This window comes from Elgaria multicarinata, chromosome 6, assembly GCF_023053635.1.
Source record: "Elgaria multicarinata webbii isolate HBS135686 ecotype San Diego chromosome 6, rElgMul1.1.pri, whole genome shotgun sequence".
NCBI classification, from domain to species: domain Eukaryota; kingdom Metazoa; phylum Chordata; class Lepidosauria; order Squamata; family Anguidae; genus Elgaria; species Elgaria multicarinata.
In genome coordinates this window covers 95,367,453-95,384,519 of record NC_086176.1, presented here as the reverse complement: position 1 = coordinate 95,384,519, position 17,067 = coordinate 95,367,453, and the positions used below count along the sequence as shown (strand labels likewise).

The window sequence follows — 17,067 nt, the reverse complement described above, 5'->3', positions numbered from 1 at the left end:
ATCCAAGGTGTGAAGCCTCAAGATCCCATTTCTCCAGTTGGTTGGAACTTGTTGGAAACAAGATGGATGCCTGGAGCATCCAGTAAAGAGTTTCTTCCATTTAGTGGTGCTGCCAGGACAGGACTTTGGGCACAAGTCAAGAGCCTCACTCTGCAAAATGAACAGGAGGGCCCTGAAATGCAGCAGGGCTTGCTTACCATTTAAAGAGAGGAGTCCCTTTTTATATTAGGGGTGTGCTCTCCACTCCACAAATCCATGGGTCTGTCAGAGGTCTGTTGGAGGTCTGATCTCATGGAGCAGAGAGGAGATGGTTTCAAAACAATCAAATACCCATGGAGCGGAGATGCACCTCATCAGAGCTCTGTTCTGTTTTCGGATAATAGTCTATGGGAATTAACCAAAATGTTTATATCCCCATCATTTTTTAAAGATAAAGAGATGAAACATGGCACTGCAAGAGCTCTTAAGTAGGGATTTAGCCATACTGAGTTTGAATCAGATTGGTTCATCCCTTGATTTTTAGGAATTTTCTTAAGTTTGACAGCTGTCAAACTTTCACAGCCCAGCCTATGGGAATTACTCAAAGTGCTTACATCTTTATTTTAAAGATAAAGAAATGAAACTTGGCACCCTGATAGTTCTTAAGTAGGGCTTTACACATGCCAAGTTTGTAGCAGATCCATTCATGCCTTGATTTTTTAAGGAAAAAAATCAAACCATTATCCCCCTTAAACAGACACATGCTAATCCACTTCTGCGCATTTATGGAGGGACTTTTATCTTTTGCTGATGCACAGTTGTTCATCTTTAGTTTATAAAAATAGAGATCAGCTGTGCATCAGCAAAGTAAAGAATAATAGCTCCCTCCATAAATGTGCAGGGTGAATTAATGCAGAATCAGAGAGAGAGGTGTGTGTGTGTGTGTTTATGGGGGGAATGGTTTGAAGGGAAGTTTTTTAAATTTCCTAAATATCAAGGTATGAACAGATCTGTTTCAAACTTGGCATGCCTAAAACTAGGGGTGTGCATGCCCCCCCCCCCCCGCTCTGCCCTGCGGGCCGATCCGAAAATTTTGGATTGGCTCCGCTCCTCTTCGCTGTGGAGCTCTGGCTCCGAATCGGAGCTCCTCAGTGGAGGGGAGTGGTGCCAGGTAAGGCCGGGAGAAGAGGGCGGGGGGGGGGGTTACCGGGCCCTGCCGCCGTCGCCGCCCGTGCGGCGACGGTGGCAGAGCCCGGTAAGGGACCAAGGGGGAGGGGGGCCTTACCTGCCTCCATCCGTGGTCCGTCGGCTTCTTCAATTGAGCCCGCGGTTCAACCAGGAAGTCTGGGCCGCAAGTGCGGCCTAGACTTCCTGGTTAAACTGCGGGCTCAATTGAAGAAGCCGAGGGACCGCGGACGGAGGCAGGTAAGGGAGAGGAGGGGGGTTTACCGGGCCCTGCCGGTGTCGCCGCATGGGCGACAGCGGCAGGGCCCGGTAAACCCCACTTACCTTTCCGGCGGAGCTCCTGATCGAGGCGAAGAATCCGCCTTCACCTCGATCCTCTTCGCCACGCTCCGCTGGCCCCCCAATCCTCTTCGCCTCCACCTTAAGGGGAGGTGAAGCACCCCGCTCCGCTTCTAATTCATTGGTCTGATTAGAAGCGGAGCACATCCCTACCTAAAACCCTACTTAAGAGCTATCATGTTGCCAAGTTTCAGCTCTCTCTCATTAAAAACGACAGCGGATTTTAAAAATAATAATTTTAAAATCTCCAAAAAATTCTGAAAAGCAAAGAATGAACTGTTCTGATTCAAACTTGGCTTGGCTAACTCCCTACTTAATAGCTCTCACAGTGCAAAGTTTCATCTCTTTATTTTTTAAAATGACAGAGCTGTAAGCATTTTGGTTAATTCCCATAGACAATAATAGAGGTGTTATCCAAAAATGGAATGGTTCTCCGACGGGTAATCCAATGGTGCAGAGGGACAGGGCCGCTCCAAAAATTGGAGTGGAGAAGACCCTCAACGGAGCTGTGCTCCGAATGTCAAGACAGAGTGGATCCACTCTGCGCACCCCTTATTACACCTTCAGCCACAAAGTGACTTCATTTCTGGACCAGTCATTGGAAGGAATGACTGGTATTGAAGGTGAAGTCTTCCCTTGCTGCCCCTTTTTATGTTAAAGAGAATCCCCCCCCCTCTCTCTCTTTGCAGGTTAGCTATGATGGAGAACTTCACAAGCACCCCCAGTTGGAGGCTGACTTAGCAGCCGTGAGGGAGCTCTATGGGCCAAATGCAGTATCTCTCAGGTATATCTTTCCATCTATCTCTGTTCATGTATATTTGGGGTTGGATTAGAAAAGGGTTTGAAGCTGAGAAGTGAAAAGGAAATGGATACAGCTAGTACTGAAGGTAAGGCAGCCATTAACATGTCACACCAAAAGAGGAAATGCTTCATGAAAAAAAGAGGACACCGATTGGCATGAAATGTGTATGTCCTAATTTATATGTACCGATGCAAATATAGGCATAATTGCTATAATTTAAATAAAAAACAATATGTCTCACCTTAGTGGGGGAGACTGATTGGGTAATCTGTGCTCATTGTCAGACCATTGACCAGTTGCTAAGTGCTGATGGGCATCTTCAAGGCCTGTACTTCTACTCCTACTTATGATTCTTTGGCCATAGCTAGACCTAAGGTTTATCCCGGGATCGTCCAGGGGTCAAACTTGTTCATCTAGGTGACACACAGGGGATCCAGTTCTCAGGCAGGGGCGAACCCTGGATGATCCCAGGATAAACCTTAGGTCTAGCTGTGGCCCTAATCTTTAAACTGGAGCCCTTTCCACTAGAGAGTGCCATCAAACAGAGGACTGCCCTGCAACAGACCTTCAGACAGAGGACTGTCCTCTGTAAACTAGGGCACATAGTCACGAGAGCCAGCTGTAATCTGGCATCTCAAACCAAGTAAATATAGGCTGAATAACTTTTAAGTTTCCCATTGATGCTCCAGACTGATGCTACATCCAGGGCACTATGGGAAATTATTATGGCAGCTGCTCAAAACACCAGGGCAGATTTTTTTTTTTTAATGGAGGCCCATGGCAGGTGTTAGCAGTGGTCCCTGGCCTGGTCACTAGGGCTAAGATAGCCCTTCAAAGATGTCAGATCTGGACGCTGAATTTAGGCTTTTACAGAGAATCTCTGTAGAACTACAGACACGTCCTGCAGTGTTCTAAAGTGGTAAGTTGATTTACAAAGGAAAAATATACTGAATTATTACCTTTTCAAGCCTGTGGACTGTTTTTGTATTATTAAACTGGCTGAATTGTGTATTATTAAAGTTATTGAGATTGAAAATACTTTTTTTGGCTTCACTGCCAAGTTGTTTTTGGCCGTTTCAGGACTTCTGCATATACAGTGAAGACTCCAGGGGATTAAATAAGTAGTTGCTGGCAGTTTAGGGCTACAATCCTAAACTCACTCATGAGGCAGAAAGCATTTCTGAACACTGGCTTGCTTCCAAGTATACATGCATAGGATTGCACTGAGTGCTAGTTAACACCCAACTATAGCTCTTCCTTGGCAACCTCAGAAGGTTGCTGAGAGATTAGTAGATATTATATTGCCTTTCTTCCTCCAACCAAGTGTGGCTTCACATGACTACAATTGGGAGGTCCTAGCTGCAGGTTGGCCCAGAATCTGACACTATATTCATTCATCCATTAATTCAGTTGCACATGTGTTTCCAGCATACATCAACTGAAATAAATCAAAGTCAGAACAAAAATAGCCAAATGAGATTTTCCACATTCACCTGAAGAACACCTAAAAGAGCTGTCTGCCTTTGGCATTGTGCTTTATGTGCCATTTGATCTTCATGGATTAAATTCCTACAAGACTTTGGAAGGGACCAGTCCTCATCAGCATTTATAGTGATATTGCTTCATTATGGCTTCTGTCTTTTTCTTCCTTTGTAAGGTTGTCAGGATTTGAACATGAGCTTATAAGCGTGAAAAAAAAGAAGGCCAGTGCATATGTTGCTTCGTCCAACCAGCCAGCCCATTTAGTGAAGGCAGATTAATGTGCCTTAAAATTCATTTGTTTCGTTCGGCAGAGTGACATACGAATTGAATTTGTGAGTGTACGTTCCAGTTCCTTAGACAATATGACTACAGGAAAATCTTGTTTTCATTACATGCCGTTTGAATTAAGTGGGAATTCATTAAGTATAGAGGACACTGGAAATTAAAGGCCAAACAGGAAATGAATAAGATAATCATTTAATTGCAAGGCCCGAGAACAGCTATAGTTGGGGATACTGTATATACTTCCATAATAAGCTCTCTCGGGGTCTAAAGACCATGAAAGGAAATGTAACTCCTTACAAAAACATCAGTGTGTTTAATTTCTTGAGTACCTGCTTCATTATAGTTTGTGTGATCTTCAGAGGCTCAATACAATATAAAAACTGGCTGCTTCTGGCTTGCAAATAGAAATCTTTTTGCATTTCTTCTCTGTACAACTGCTGGGAATGCTTATGACTTAGTTGGTGGTCGAAAATGCTCCCATGGATATTGATTTCCATTGCCCGCTTCACTTGTTATTTTCTGACTTCCGCAACCCTGTCTGGTAACTGGGGCATAGCTGCAAATTTCGCTGGGGTCACCTTTTGAATAGGCAGTGTTCCTGCATCCCCACCCCAACAATCGGTAACATTCAGCAATTTTCGGTCTGCCAGGGCGAGGCATTTTTACAATTAAAGAACACTTTCTGTAGATGTGTGAACCTCATCTGGCTTTTTATCCAAGGATTGTGTTTCTGTCTACATGAGAGGGATAGGTACTTTAGGGGTTGTAGTTTGTTGACTATTCTCCATAAGAGGCTACCTTTGACCCAGGAACCAGTAGGTGAGGTTGGTGTCATGGTAGTCTTAGAGGACACATGAGTCAGGAAGCTAAAGAAGAATGTGTGTGTGTGTGTGTGTGTGTGTGTGTGTAACCAGAACAAAACAGCAACAAGATACACCTGAACCCACCCAGATATAACTAAGTCCAGTGCCATCTAGTGAATATGTTGTATAATGATGCTATCCACACAGTTGGCCTAAAATATTTTGGGCCTAGAGTAGAAAATTCAACTACCAAAACATCCCATAAAGCTCCTTTAAGGAGGCATATGTATGTACAATGAAGGCTGGTAGTGATGGCTGCCATCCCTCTTATTACATTGGGTGCCTTAGGGCATGTGCAAAGAATCCTTGGAGTAAGACTTTTTTTTAATTATTGCTAAGACGTCTTTACAAAATTCCTAACTTCAATTGTAGACTTTACGAGGAAAATGGAAAGGCAGTAGAAACTGAACCCTGCATCAATTCCTGCATTGAGCCGGGGGTTGGACTTGATGGCCTTATAGGCCCCTTCCAACTCTACTATTCTATGATTCTGTAAACCCATTCTGCCCCAGCCTGTGCTTAATGAGAACCTGAGGAAGGACTGAAGCCTATAAAATGTTACAAATATAATTCACATGCTTATAGGCATTCTTTATACTAATTTTTAATTATGTGACTTTGCCTTAAGGCCCTGTCTTGCAGTAATCCAAGGATGTGCAGAGCATAACTAAATAGCTAGGAAATAAAAAATGAAAACTGCTCATAAGGTTGTAGGGGGATCTCCATCCTGTTATTAGACAGAACTCCACTGCATGAAACAGGAGATGGGCTCTTAAGCATTTTCTCATCCCTGCTATTTCCCCTCCAATTCCCCTTTCTGTTCCCCCAGCACCTTTGAATTAATCACAAATACAGTTCTTACTTGGGCTGAGGAAAATCTTAGAGCTTGAAAAGGTATAGAAATAATCAGAGTGGGGAGAGGTTAAGAATAAGGGTAAGAAATCTTTTTTCTCTTGAGGTCCACTTTTTCTGTCAGGGACTGAAGCCAGCAGTGGGCCAGACTGGAGCCAAACATTTCTTTCTCTTTTTCTGACACCCCTTATCTCCCTCTGGCTGCGTTCGGACAACATATTAGTCAATGGTGGGTGAAGCAGTCAACTCATGGTTGGGGGTTTTCAGGGTACTCCCCACGTGACATGGGGCCATGCCCCATGGACAAGTTGAGGCTCATGTTGAATGGATTCACTGTCAACCTGGCATTTGATTGACACAGCCTCCTCCCCATCCCCCCTCCTCCCTCAGTCCATCCGGTGCTATCCCGCCAGCCTTTGTGAGTTGTGCTGGCTGTAGCAGAGCTGCTGACTCAGTTTTGGCCACTCTTGACACGGAACTCTATAGCCAGGTGAAAAAATCACTCAACGGGTTGCAAACTCCACTGGCTCAGTTCGGACAACAACAAAAACACCGGTTGACCAACTAGTCGGCTAAGTTTGGACAACACACTAATCAACGGTTGTTTTCCATTTTGTTCCTATTACACCCACCCACCCCTGTTGATTAGTGTGTCGTCCGAACTCAGCCATCAACTCTTCAGCCGATTGTGTTTCTCCAGTGGTTTTTGGGGCAAAAAACTCAACTGTGGGGTGGGTTTTGCCCGACAGACGACACAAATATCAACTGTTAACCATTCCATTGACAGTTGATGACTAAACCCACTGGTGGTTTTTGTGTCATCCAAACTGAGCATGTGTGTGTGTGTGTGTGTGTGTGTGTGTGAGAGAGAGAGAGAGAGAGAGAGAGAGAGAGAGAGAGACCACCCACTGGCCTTTCGAAAACAAGCCAATTAAACCATTTAGGGCTTGGTGAAAGTGATTTAGTAATAAATGTGATCAATAAGCCAGCACTGCTTCACAGCTCAGTCTTTAAGGCTGCAATCCTGTACCCACTTACCTGGGAGCTGAACTCAGTGGGGCTTACTTCTGAGTAGATGTGTATAGGTAGCACGATTAGCCACTGCATTGTACTAGCTATGTAGTTGAAAATAATTCTGACATGGTCGCTTGCTCCATATATATATATATATATATATATATATATATATATATATATATACTTGGCATGGAACTATTTCGAGGTCATTAAAACGACATCTCCAAATGTTATCTATTGCCCCTAACATTCCTCTCATTTCCTAAAGGCTGCTTTTTGGAGGTGAATCTACCATAAGTCTCCTTCACTGTGCTGTTCCTTCACCTCGACCTCTCCTTACACTGAAGATATAGCAAGCTGCCTTATATCACATCAAACTATTTGTAGCCTAGTACTTTCTACTATGACTAGCAGAGGTTTTTGGCAGAGGTTGGCCAGATGCTTTTAACTGGAGATGCTAGAGGTTGAACGTGGTTACCTGTCGCTTGCAGAATGTGCATTCTACTTCAATGCACTGGTATCTCCAAAAGCTATTGAGAAACGAGCCTGTAGCTGATGTTGCAAAACCTTTTCAGTACTACAGGAATTCTATCCCCATGCTGAAACCGGTTAAAGATATGGTTGAATGTCTTCTGTTTTTAACTTCTGCAGGCTGCTGATAGGATTGTACTTCACGGGTGATCAAGAGTATCACAGTTAGGTGTAATATGCTATTCTTTCCTTTCAGGGAATATGGAGCCATTGATGATGTAGATATTGATCTGCATATTGATGTTAGCTTTCTTGATGTAAGTAATTTAATCATATGGTAATAGAATGAACATTAATACATGTCTAATTTTTTGTCAAAATGTGTGGTCATCTTCCCACCAGCACTTCCTTTCCCTTTTGACCTCTAGAAGCTTCTGTTGCTTAAAATGGTACATTCTATTCATTTATTTATTTCATTTCTATACCACCCAATAGCCAAAGCTCTCTAAGTGGTTCACAAAAATTTAAACCATATGGTACGGCATAAAATATAAAGCATGGAACCTTCAAACCGCAATATAAAAGTACAACTAGAATAAAACCAAGCAGCAGTGCAGAGATTTAAAATACAGAATTAAAACAGCAGAGCCAAAAGCCTAGGATGCTAAAATACTAGGAAAATAAAAAGGTCTTCACCTGGTGCTGAAAGGAGTACAATGTAGGTGCCAGGTGAGCCTCTCTATGGAGCTCATTCCACAGCCAGGGTGCCACAGCAGAAAAGGCCCTCTTCCTAGTAGCCATCCACCTCACAAAGAAGGACCCCTGAAGATTATCTTTTCAGTGGAATTCATCCAGGATCTTATTTATGAGCAGTTCTACCATATATGAATATATTTTCTGTCCTTTCAAAATTTTTCAAGGAATTCTCATGCTTAAACAGAAGACTTAAAAATAATAATACAGAAAAGTATATTTCATAGATAGAGTTCCTGGCAATTTATGGGAACAAACCAATGCACTTCATTATAATTTGCACCTTGCTACTTAAAGGTTGTATGCACAGGGTATGCCTGAAAGAAACTAATCCTAGTGTTGAGTATGCAGGTTTTAGGAATTGGAAGATATGTGAACTTGTGGAAAGCTGACAACTATTGGGACAGGATCCAAAGAACTACTTTAGGCGCACCAAAGGATTTAGCCTTTTTGTTTGAACCATAGCCCACCAGATGACAAAAGGCACCTGGCAATCCATGAAACACAGACGGGATGGATTTTACTCAATCCGTACATTCCGAGCTTCATGTCATGTGGGGGCTGCTTTTTCGAGAAATCTGAAGCTCTCTTGAGCACACAGAACACATTGTGGCGTTCTTTGATTACTGGCTGGCTACAACTAATACTGTATTATGTTGACTTTATTGGACTGAAGGCAACGATACTACTGACTTCACCTAAAATCTGCATGTCACTGTGAGAGGAATTTAGGTACATACGAAGCTGCCTTGTATTGAATCAGATTACTGGTCAGTCTAGCGGAGAACATGTGGCCCTCCAGATGTTGTTGGGCTTTGACTCCTATCAGCCTTTGCAAGTATAGCTAGTGATGAGGAATTATCATAGAATCATAGAATCATAGAATAGCAGAGTTGGAAGGGTCCTACAAGGCCATCTAGTCCAACCCCCTGCTCAATGCAGGAATCCACCCTAAAGCATCCCTGACAGGTGGTTGTCCAGCTGCCTCTTGAAGGCCTCTAGTGTGGCAGAGCCCACAACCTCCCTAGGTAACTGATTCCATTGTCGTACTGCTCTAATGGGAGTTGCAGTCGAACCATATCTGGAGGGCACACATTTTCTCAATCCCGATCAACCCAAATTGGCAGTGGCAGTCCAGGATTTCCAGACAGGAGTCTTTCCCAGCCCTACCTAAAGATGGCGCCTTTTGCCATCTGCCACTGAGCCCTAATGCATTAATGTCTGGAGAAATCATTTCTATTCGGAAGGAAAATGAGAATACTGCTTGCTGCAGTTTGGCTTCATTTCTGGGAGCCTATGTGGAGTCAGTGTTCCCCAAGCAGAGATTTGTATAGTACTGTGGCAATGGGAAATGTTCATACTCTTCTAATTTGCGGACCCAATTTCTATTGAAAACCAAGTACTGACCTCTTTCCAATGGCTAATATTAAGCAGAAGCTGATACAACTCCTGTCTTGGCAAATGAATTTAGACAGCAACTTAGGTGAGCACGTTCATTTCCTTTGCCAGCCCTAGAAGCAAGAATAGTGGGATTGAAACCTGATGATAACGGCTAATGGCTTCTGTTGTGCTCTTGATTTAGGAAGAGATTGCAGTGGCATGGGACGTAATCCGCACAGAGCCTATAATTGTGCGGTTGCACTGCTCACTCACACAATATTTAAATGGCCCCGGTAAGTCACTGTTCCATTTCTCTTGTATGATGCCTTCATGAGTGAGACCTGCATGCGGTGTCCGTGATGAGCTTTCTCCACCAAGAAATTGCAAGAGTGGATTGGACTGCGTAATTATATTCTTGGGAAGGAACTATTGGATCCTAAAGGGCTCTTTAATTTAGCAGAGGGTGATGTAACAATAATCAATGGGTGGACGTTAACACTGCAGAAATTCAATTATTAAATCTGTCTGGTTAATTAACAGTCGGAATGGATTACTAATGAAGTTGAGGGATGGACTCTCCCTCTTGTATAATCTTCAGGTCAAGATTCTTTTTCTTTATAAGACAATAGTTTGCAACTCCCTACCTTTTGTTCTCATGCTCTTGCCCTCGGCAAGCCCATTTTGCTTATATCAGTATATCTTCTGAAGAAGTATTGTCTCTTGCTGGTGATCCTGGAATGGCTTTCAGTTCACACAGGCCACTGCTGAGGCAAGGAACATGCCCCAAACTCTCACGTGGCTGAATATTGCATGGGAAGATCAGTAATGGTAGACTAGCTGGGTAAAATCCAGCATACATCCTACTAAGAGTAGACCCATTGCAATGAATGGGACTTAAGTTACATGTGACTATTTATTTATTACATTTTTATACCGTCCAATAGCCAAAGCTCTCTGGGTGGTTCACAAATATTAAAACCATAATAAAACAACCAACAGTTTAAAAACACAAATACAAAATACAGTATAAAAAGCACAATCAGGATAAAACCACACAGCAAAAATTGATATAAAATTAAAATACAGAGTTAGAACAGTAAAATTTAAATTTAAGTTAAAATTAAGTGTTAAAATACTAATATACTAATTAAAATACTAATGTATGTCCCTTTTATTTCAGTAGGTCTAGTAGGATTTAAGATGGATTTTACCCCCTGTCTTTCAGAAAGATTCTCCTTCATTAGTATCTTCTCATTGAGGAAGCTCTATTAAGCTTTTAAGAACTTGGGGGTTCCCAGGAACATGGTTTGAAAGTCCAGCAGGGGGCATGAGTGGGAGCAACTGCTTGCCTGGGAAAATGTCAATCTGAATAATTCAGATCCGTATCCTAAACGGGTTGGATTGAGTCCAAATTTGCCAGAGGCAGATCGGGGCTGATTCAGAGCTTTGAATCAGCCTCAGAATTGGGTTGGCGGGTCTATGCACAGCCCTATTTTTAATGCTACCTTATTTAATATATCAGCCTTCCAAAGGTTCCATTCTTCCCAATCTTCGATTCTACACTCCAATCTTCTAATCTTATCCAGTTGTGTTAATGTTTTGCCAACTGCCCTTTACTCTAACATAACATGTAATTCCCTCCCCACTCAGAAACAAACTCCCAATATTTTTCAATCCAGTACATCCTCAGTCTTCCTTCAGTATTCCCTTTGTTTCTCTGCCCTCTCACTTCTTCCTATTCATGACATTCTTCTGTCTGTCATGATTCTTCTTTTTCTTTCTTTCTTCTTTTTTAAAAAAAGATCCTTAAAGCTTAAAAGCTACTTTCTCCTTTTACATTGTTTAGTTTTCCTTTTGCCTCCTTCCCAAGGAGTTGGGGGAAGCAACTCTCATGAACGTGTAATAATATTTGTCTACTTTACGTGCCCTGCTTTATAAATTATACAGTAGTTCATGCATTCCTCTCTCTTTCTGTCCCCTTCCCATCTCATGCCTTGTCAACATTAAGCCTTCGGACAGTGTTCCTGTGAGTAGAAGAGGTTCTCTTTATGGCTGAGTAAGGCTTCCATAAAATAAGGCTTGCTTAAAGACATTTATCTCCCTCTCACATCATACTAGAACCCAACAGGTTCATCCCATAGAGCTGATAGGTGGGAGATGCAGGACAAATACAAGGAATTTACCAGTTGCTGGGGAACATGGGTGGGAGGGTCCTGTTGCGCCATGTCCTGCTTTGTTGGTCCCTGGTCAACAGCTGGTTGGCCACTGGGTGAACAGAGTGCTGGTCTAGATGGACCTTCGGTCTGATCCGGCAGGGCTCTTCTTATGTTCTTATATTCTTAGTTACTTCTTCACGCTATGCATAATCAAACAATGGATATCACTTCCACAAGATGTAGTAATGGCCACCGGTTTGGATGGCTTTAAAAGGGGATTAAATAAATTCCTGGAGGAGAAGGCTATCAATAGCTATTAGTCGTGGTAGCTCTTTGCTACCTCCAGTATCAGAGGTAGTGTGTACACCAGCTGCTGGGGAACATGGATGGCAGGTTGCTGTAGCACTAATGTCCTGTTTGTGAATTTCCCATCGACAGCTGGTTGGCCACTATTTGAACAGAATGCTGGGCTAGATGGACCTTGGTCTGATCTAGCATAGCTGTTTTGTTCTTATACATCAGACATTATTCACCCAAAATAGTCACACCAAAAGCATATGCAGTCCAGCTCAAATTTGTTAATTAAAAACAGCAAGAGATGTGAGCAGCGATACCACTCCCAGCATTTTAATCTCCCCTCTCTGGTTTTGTTTTAACACCCTGCCTGATTAAGAGTCCCAGAGAACCTGAAAGCTTGCTGATGGTTTTGTGACATTTTTGTTGCTCCTGATAAAGATACTGCCCTACTTTTGACTTTGGATTATATCCAGTAGTGGAGTAGAAGCAAGAAATGGCAGGACATACAGATCAACTTTTGCCTGCAGGGGTCAAAATATATCAGCTTGGCTTCCCAGCAATGTCTCTGTCTTTTCTACCAGTTCTGTCCTCACCTCTTGTCCAAGCCCTCTGTGGTTGCTTAAGGGCAAACAACAACAACAACAACCCTACTTTATCTGGCTTGCAGAAAGCTTTGGGGAAAGACAGAAAAATGGGAGAAATGCTGACTGTTTCTGTCTTCCTCCAATGCTTTCTGCACATTATTTTTGCCTCTCCTTCCACACTTCTTGCAAGCTCAGAGAGCTTTAGAAAGAGGTACAATCTTGCAGAAAGCTTTGGATTAGGATAGAAACAGCAGGCATTTCTCTGGTTGTTTCTGTCCTTCTCCAAAGCTTCCTAAAAGTGAGAGAAGAGTCTGCTTTTCCCTTCAGCCCTTTAGTAAGTGTGGAGAGCTGGAGAGAGGGACGGGGTGTCATTTCACCTCTTCAGAGGCTTGGATTAGGATGGAAACCATGGGAGAAATCCACCCTATTTCTTTTCTTATCTGAATGGATGCACTGCCATTAGTCTCTCTTGCCCAGGGTATGGTGGATGTCTGCCCACCTGCATCTGCACTTGCAAGAATGAATGCAACCATGAGAATTCTGCAATCACAGCAAGCTTCAAGCCAAAATGACAGTGCTTGATAGTGTGGCTGAGTTAAAAAAGCACTTCAACCCTCTGGAATCAAAATGTAGGCTAAGCAAGTTCAGAAGTTTGGGCTCCGATGGAACGAACGGTTAGAAATGAAACTGCCGCTACAGCTAACAGCACTTTGTTAAAAGCAGTTAATGAGTCCTATTCTGCATTACATAAAGTACAAATCCATCCCTCTGTTTGTTCCTTGGGAAATAATCAGCAGTAAGACATGAGCCATTTTCCTCTGCTTCTCTTCGAGCTCTCTTCAAAAATCCAGGGCTTCTGTAAGGCTTTTGCTGGACTGCCAGAGCCTCCCCTATCCTGAAATTTCCTTGTAATTTTCTGTTTAAGCCTGATCTCCACTACTCCAACCCCTAAAGGACACTTTTTACTCTTGTTGAAAAATATTTTGTGATCACCAACACATGATGGAAGGTTTAGAAGTCTAGAACTCTAGTAGGATGCAACCATTACGTTAGAGAATAATATTCTATAATGTTCATTATATTGTATTGCTCTACCTTTCCTCTTGCCAATCCAGCAGGACAGAGACTTTATGACACTTAATTCATCTTATCTCATGATTTCTGAGAATTTGCTGTGCATACCTAATATAGCATACAGCTAAGTAATTGTATGAATTTTCCCCATCCTTTTTTTTCCTGAACATGGAAATATTTTGCATATTGTCTGTCTTTAAAGTCCCAGAAGGGAAACATTCAGCCCCTTAGTGTGGTATCCATACTAAAGTCAATCCCTACTGTTTTATCATATTAGGATGGCAAAGACATAGTGCACAGGGTGAAACTATTGAAAACTCATTCCCAGTTAAAACACTCTTATAATCAGTTATCAGCTGACTGTAAGTGGGATTTTATTGGGAATAGGTTTTCTATTTGTAAGCACATATGCATACACAACCTGTCCCATATACTGAGGTTCACCTGATTTCACCCATACCCCAATGATGTTGTGCATTTTATTTATTCCCATATGAGTGAATCACTGTTACTCATTCTTACGGGGACCATTAAAGTGCTAGTCTTTTCTGCTACAGGTTGTGATTCCAGCTGGTCAGGGTTCTAGTCCAAGGATGGAGAAGGGGTGTGTGCTAGGCATGGATTTGGGTTGCAGTAAGGCAACCTCAAGTAAGACAAGGTTCTCGCTCTAATGAGGCAGTGTCAAGCAAAGCAAAAGTCAGTCTCCAACAAGGTAAATCAGGGGCAACAGAGGTTAGATTCTGATAAGGCTAATCATGTAGCACCTTGGATAGTTCCATGTGAGGCTCAAACTGAAGGATCTGTCTCAAGTGTGGCTGCAAAAGCAAAGCCAGACTGAGCTGGGTTTGGGGGATATATGGCCTTCCAGATATTATGACCTAAACTCCCATAAACCATAGCCAGTAGAGCCACTGGAGAGGGAAGACAGGACTTGTGTACCTCCAGATGTTTTGTAGGCCCAAACAAGAGACTCACCGCTGCCTTAATCAGAAGTGCAGCTCCATCTGTGTAGCTAACTCCCCTTCTGGTGATCACAGATTCTTCAGTTCAAGGGGCCTTGTCCCCCAAATAAAGGGAGTCAGGAACCAGGAACATGACATGCTCATGGGACAAACACTGCTCTTCTATCCTAGTGATGCAGCCAAAGTTCAGATTTGAGGAGTTTGCAGTATGAACTTCTCCATTTCAGATTGTCAAGACAAATTATGAGCTCAGCCCCACATCTCTCCACAGCTTGGGCATGGTTTGCTTGGCTTTGGCACCACCACCAAGCCCTCCTCACCACCAGAAAAGCCCCTTTCCCTTTCCTGCTGGGGTGGCAGTGGTGGTGAGGAGGACAGCTGTTGCTTTGTGGGCACCAAGACCTTTGGGAATTGGGATTTCCCATGGCTCCCCAGTCCTTACAACATCCTGGTATCCAGCCTGGTGTTGCTGCAGCATTCAAATACCCAACCAAAGCTACAATGGCCTTTCTTGTAGATCACAGTCCTGCCAAGTAGATTTTTGGGGGAAGGGAATTAGATGGCAGAATCTGCTAAAGGGTTGGGGTGCTTCCAGTGTTCTTACAGTTATGCTGGCTAGGGCTGATGGGAGTTGTAAGCGAAAATATCTGGAGGGCCACAAGCTGTTTACCCCTAGTTTAAGTAATCCCATTCTGGAATGGAGCCTGGGGGAAGATCACCGATGGCTATCCCTGTTGCTGGGTGGGAGGGACTCTGCCAGGCAGCAGTGCTTGTACCAACAACAGGGATCCCATGGGAAAGGTGCTATCTGTATTTGTGGATGAAACTCAGGAGTCAACCCAGGGGCCTCTCTTTGCACAACTCTTTAGCACAACCTTGGGCACTTTGCTAGTACATAACTTGCACCAGAGCAGTCTCTGCTACCCCACTACAATAACGTGCAGCAGTGACTTTCGAAATATGCGAACTTACCTATGTTTTTCAATGATATCTTCTATTCTACAGTGCCCACCGTTGATGTATTTCAGATCTCTACTAAGGAAAGATTTGGACTGGGGCATCAGCTGAAGAAGTGAGTTCCGCAAAAGTGATGTCCTCTAATATGTGTGTTTGTTGTTATAAGGTATCGTTTCTGACGGCAGCATTAGGCCTGATGCATTCTGAATTATTAAGAATGGTGTCATAGACACATGCTTCCTAACAACCCCAAAGGAAGCTCGATCAGGATTTATCATGTATATTGCTTGATATAATCTACGTAACTAAAATTGCCACATTTGTCTTCCTTTTAACAGTTCCCCTGCTTTTCTCAACAACATAATTAAGGATGGCTGCCTCTATATGTTTAGATGTTTCATCTGCGACAAACATCCAGTGAATGAGATCAGAAACAATTTGATGTTCCTTTTTTCATTTTTTTAAAAAATAAGAATAATAATAGTAAGATTGGTTGATGGCTCAATTAGGGTCAGTCCTTGTTTGTTATGGTCAAAGGAACACCTCCCATTTAGGCTGCCTATACACTTCTGGTCGGAATTCAAGGTGACAGCAATGACATTTAAAGCCCTAAACAGCTTGGGATCTCGGTATTTGAGGGAACGCCTCTCCCTATATATGCCTGCCTGAGAATTGACATCTGTTGGATGAGCCCTTCTCTGTGTCACACCATGCATGCATTATGGTGGGACATGGGAAATGGGCTTTCTCTGTTGTGGCACCCCGGTTGTGGAATGCCCCCCCCCTTTGGAGGCCTGACTGGTCTGGATGCTGGCTTCATTTCACTGCCAAGTTAAAATGTGGCTTTTTATCAAAGCCTTTGAGGTCTAAAGCAGCACGTAGTTTAAACTGTGTATTGCTTTTAAATTTTCTACTGGTTTTAGCTTGTTAATAGCTTAATATGTTTTTAGCTCATCACGGTCAGAGTTGAGTACACAGATTCAAATACTTGTAAGATTGTGGTCCGACTGATTTAAAATACAATGGATGGATGATACTAGGTTACCGGCAACAAGAAAAGATTTGTCAATATGTTTCTAATTATGTTTTTTAATTGTTTTTAACAAATGTTTTTAACTTGCAGAATCATGCAAACATTTGTCACGCAGCAATGGAAAAATGGCAAAGAAAAATCAAACAGTACGCACAACAAGAAAATGTCAGAGAAGAAGGTGAAATCTCCCCTGCATATCTTTTCTACACTGCGCAGGTAGGAGGAAGTGATCAAAGAAGCACAGTGGTGTTCCATTAAAATCTCTTGGCTTCTTTCAGGGTTCACACACTGTCTTTCAGTGCAGGAATGGTTAGTCTTTTTTTTGGTTGAGGGCCACTTTCCCTCAGGGGTTATTTCTTGAGCAATGCATGCTAGCGGTGTGCCAGAGCCAAAACATGAGTGTGGCCACCCCTTCTCTTTCTCAATACCTTTCCATGCCTCTCCCTCTTTCTCCACAACCAGTGGGATTCTGAAGGATGGACAGATCACTCTTGCCATAGGTCTGAAATGATCGCTAGCAGACAGGGATGTCATGAGTACCCACTAGGGTCTGGGAGTATGGTGGACTCCCCTGCATCCACCCCCTGAACCTGTTT

General features: G+C 43.0%; 1 protein-coding gene across 2 annotated transcripts in view; it reads left to right on the top strand.

Annotated features, from left to right (window-relative positions):
• Nucleotides 1-17,067, top strand: part of PARP8 (poly(ADP-ribose) polymerase family member 8) — a 192,734-nt gene that overhangs the window by 126,677 nt on the left and 48,990 nt on the right. For both annotated transcript variants that reach the window (XM_063128667.1, XM_063128668.1), the window contains 5 exons: nucleotides 2,193-2,287; nucleotides 7,532-7,592; nucleotides 9,611-9,701; nucleotides 15,487-15,553; nucleotides 16,562-16,687. In XM_063128667.1, the coding sequence (XP_062984737.1) occupies nucleotides 2,193-2,287; nucleotides 7,532-7,592; nucleotides 9,611-9,701; nucleotides 15,487-15,553; nucleotides 16,562-16,687 (440 nt within the window). The remainder of the gene's footprint in view (nucleotides 1-2,192; nucleotides 2,288-7,531; nucleotides 7,593-9,610; nucleotides 9,702-15,486; nucleotides 15,554-16,561; nucleotides 16,688-17,067) is intronic.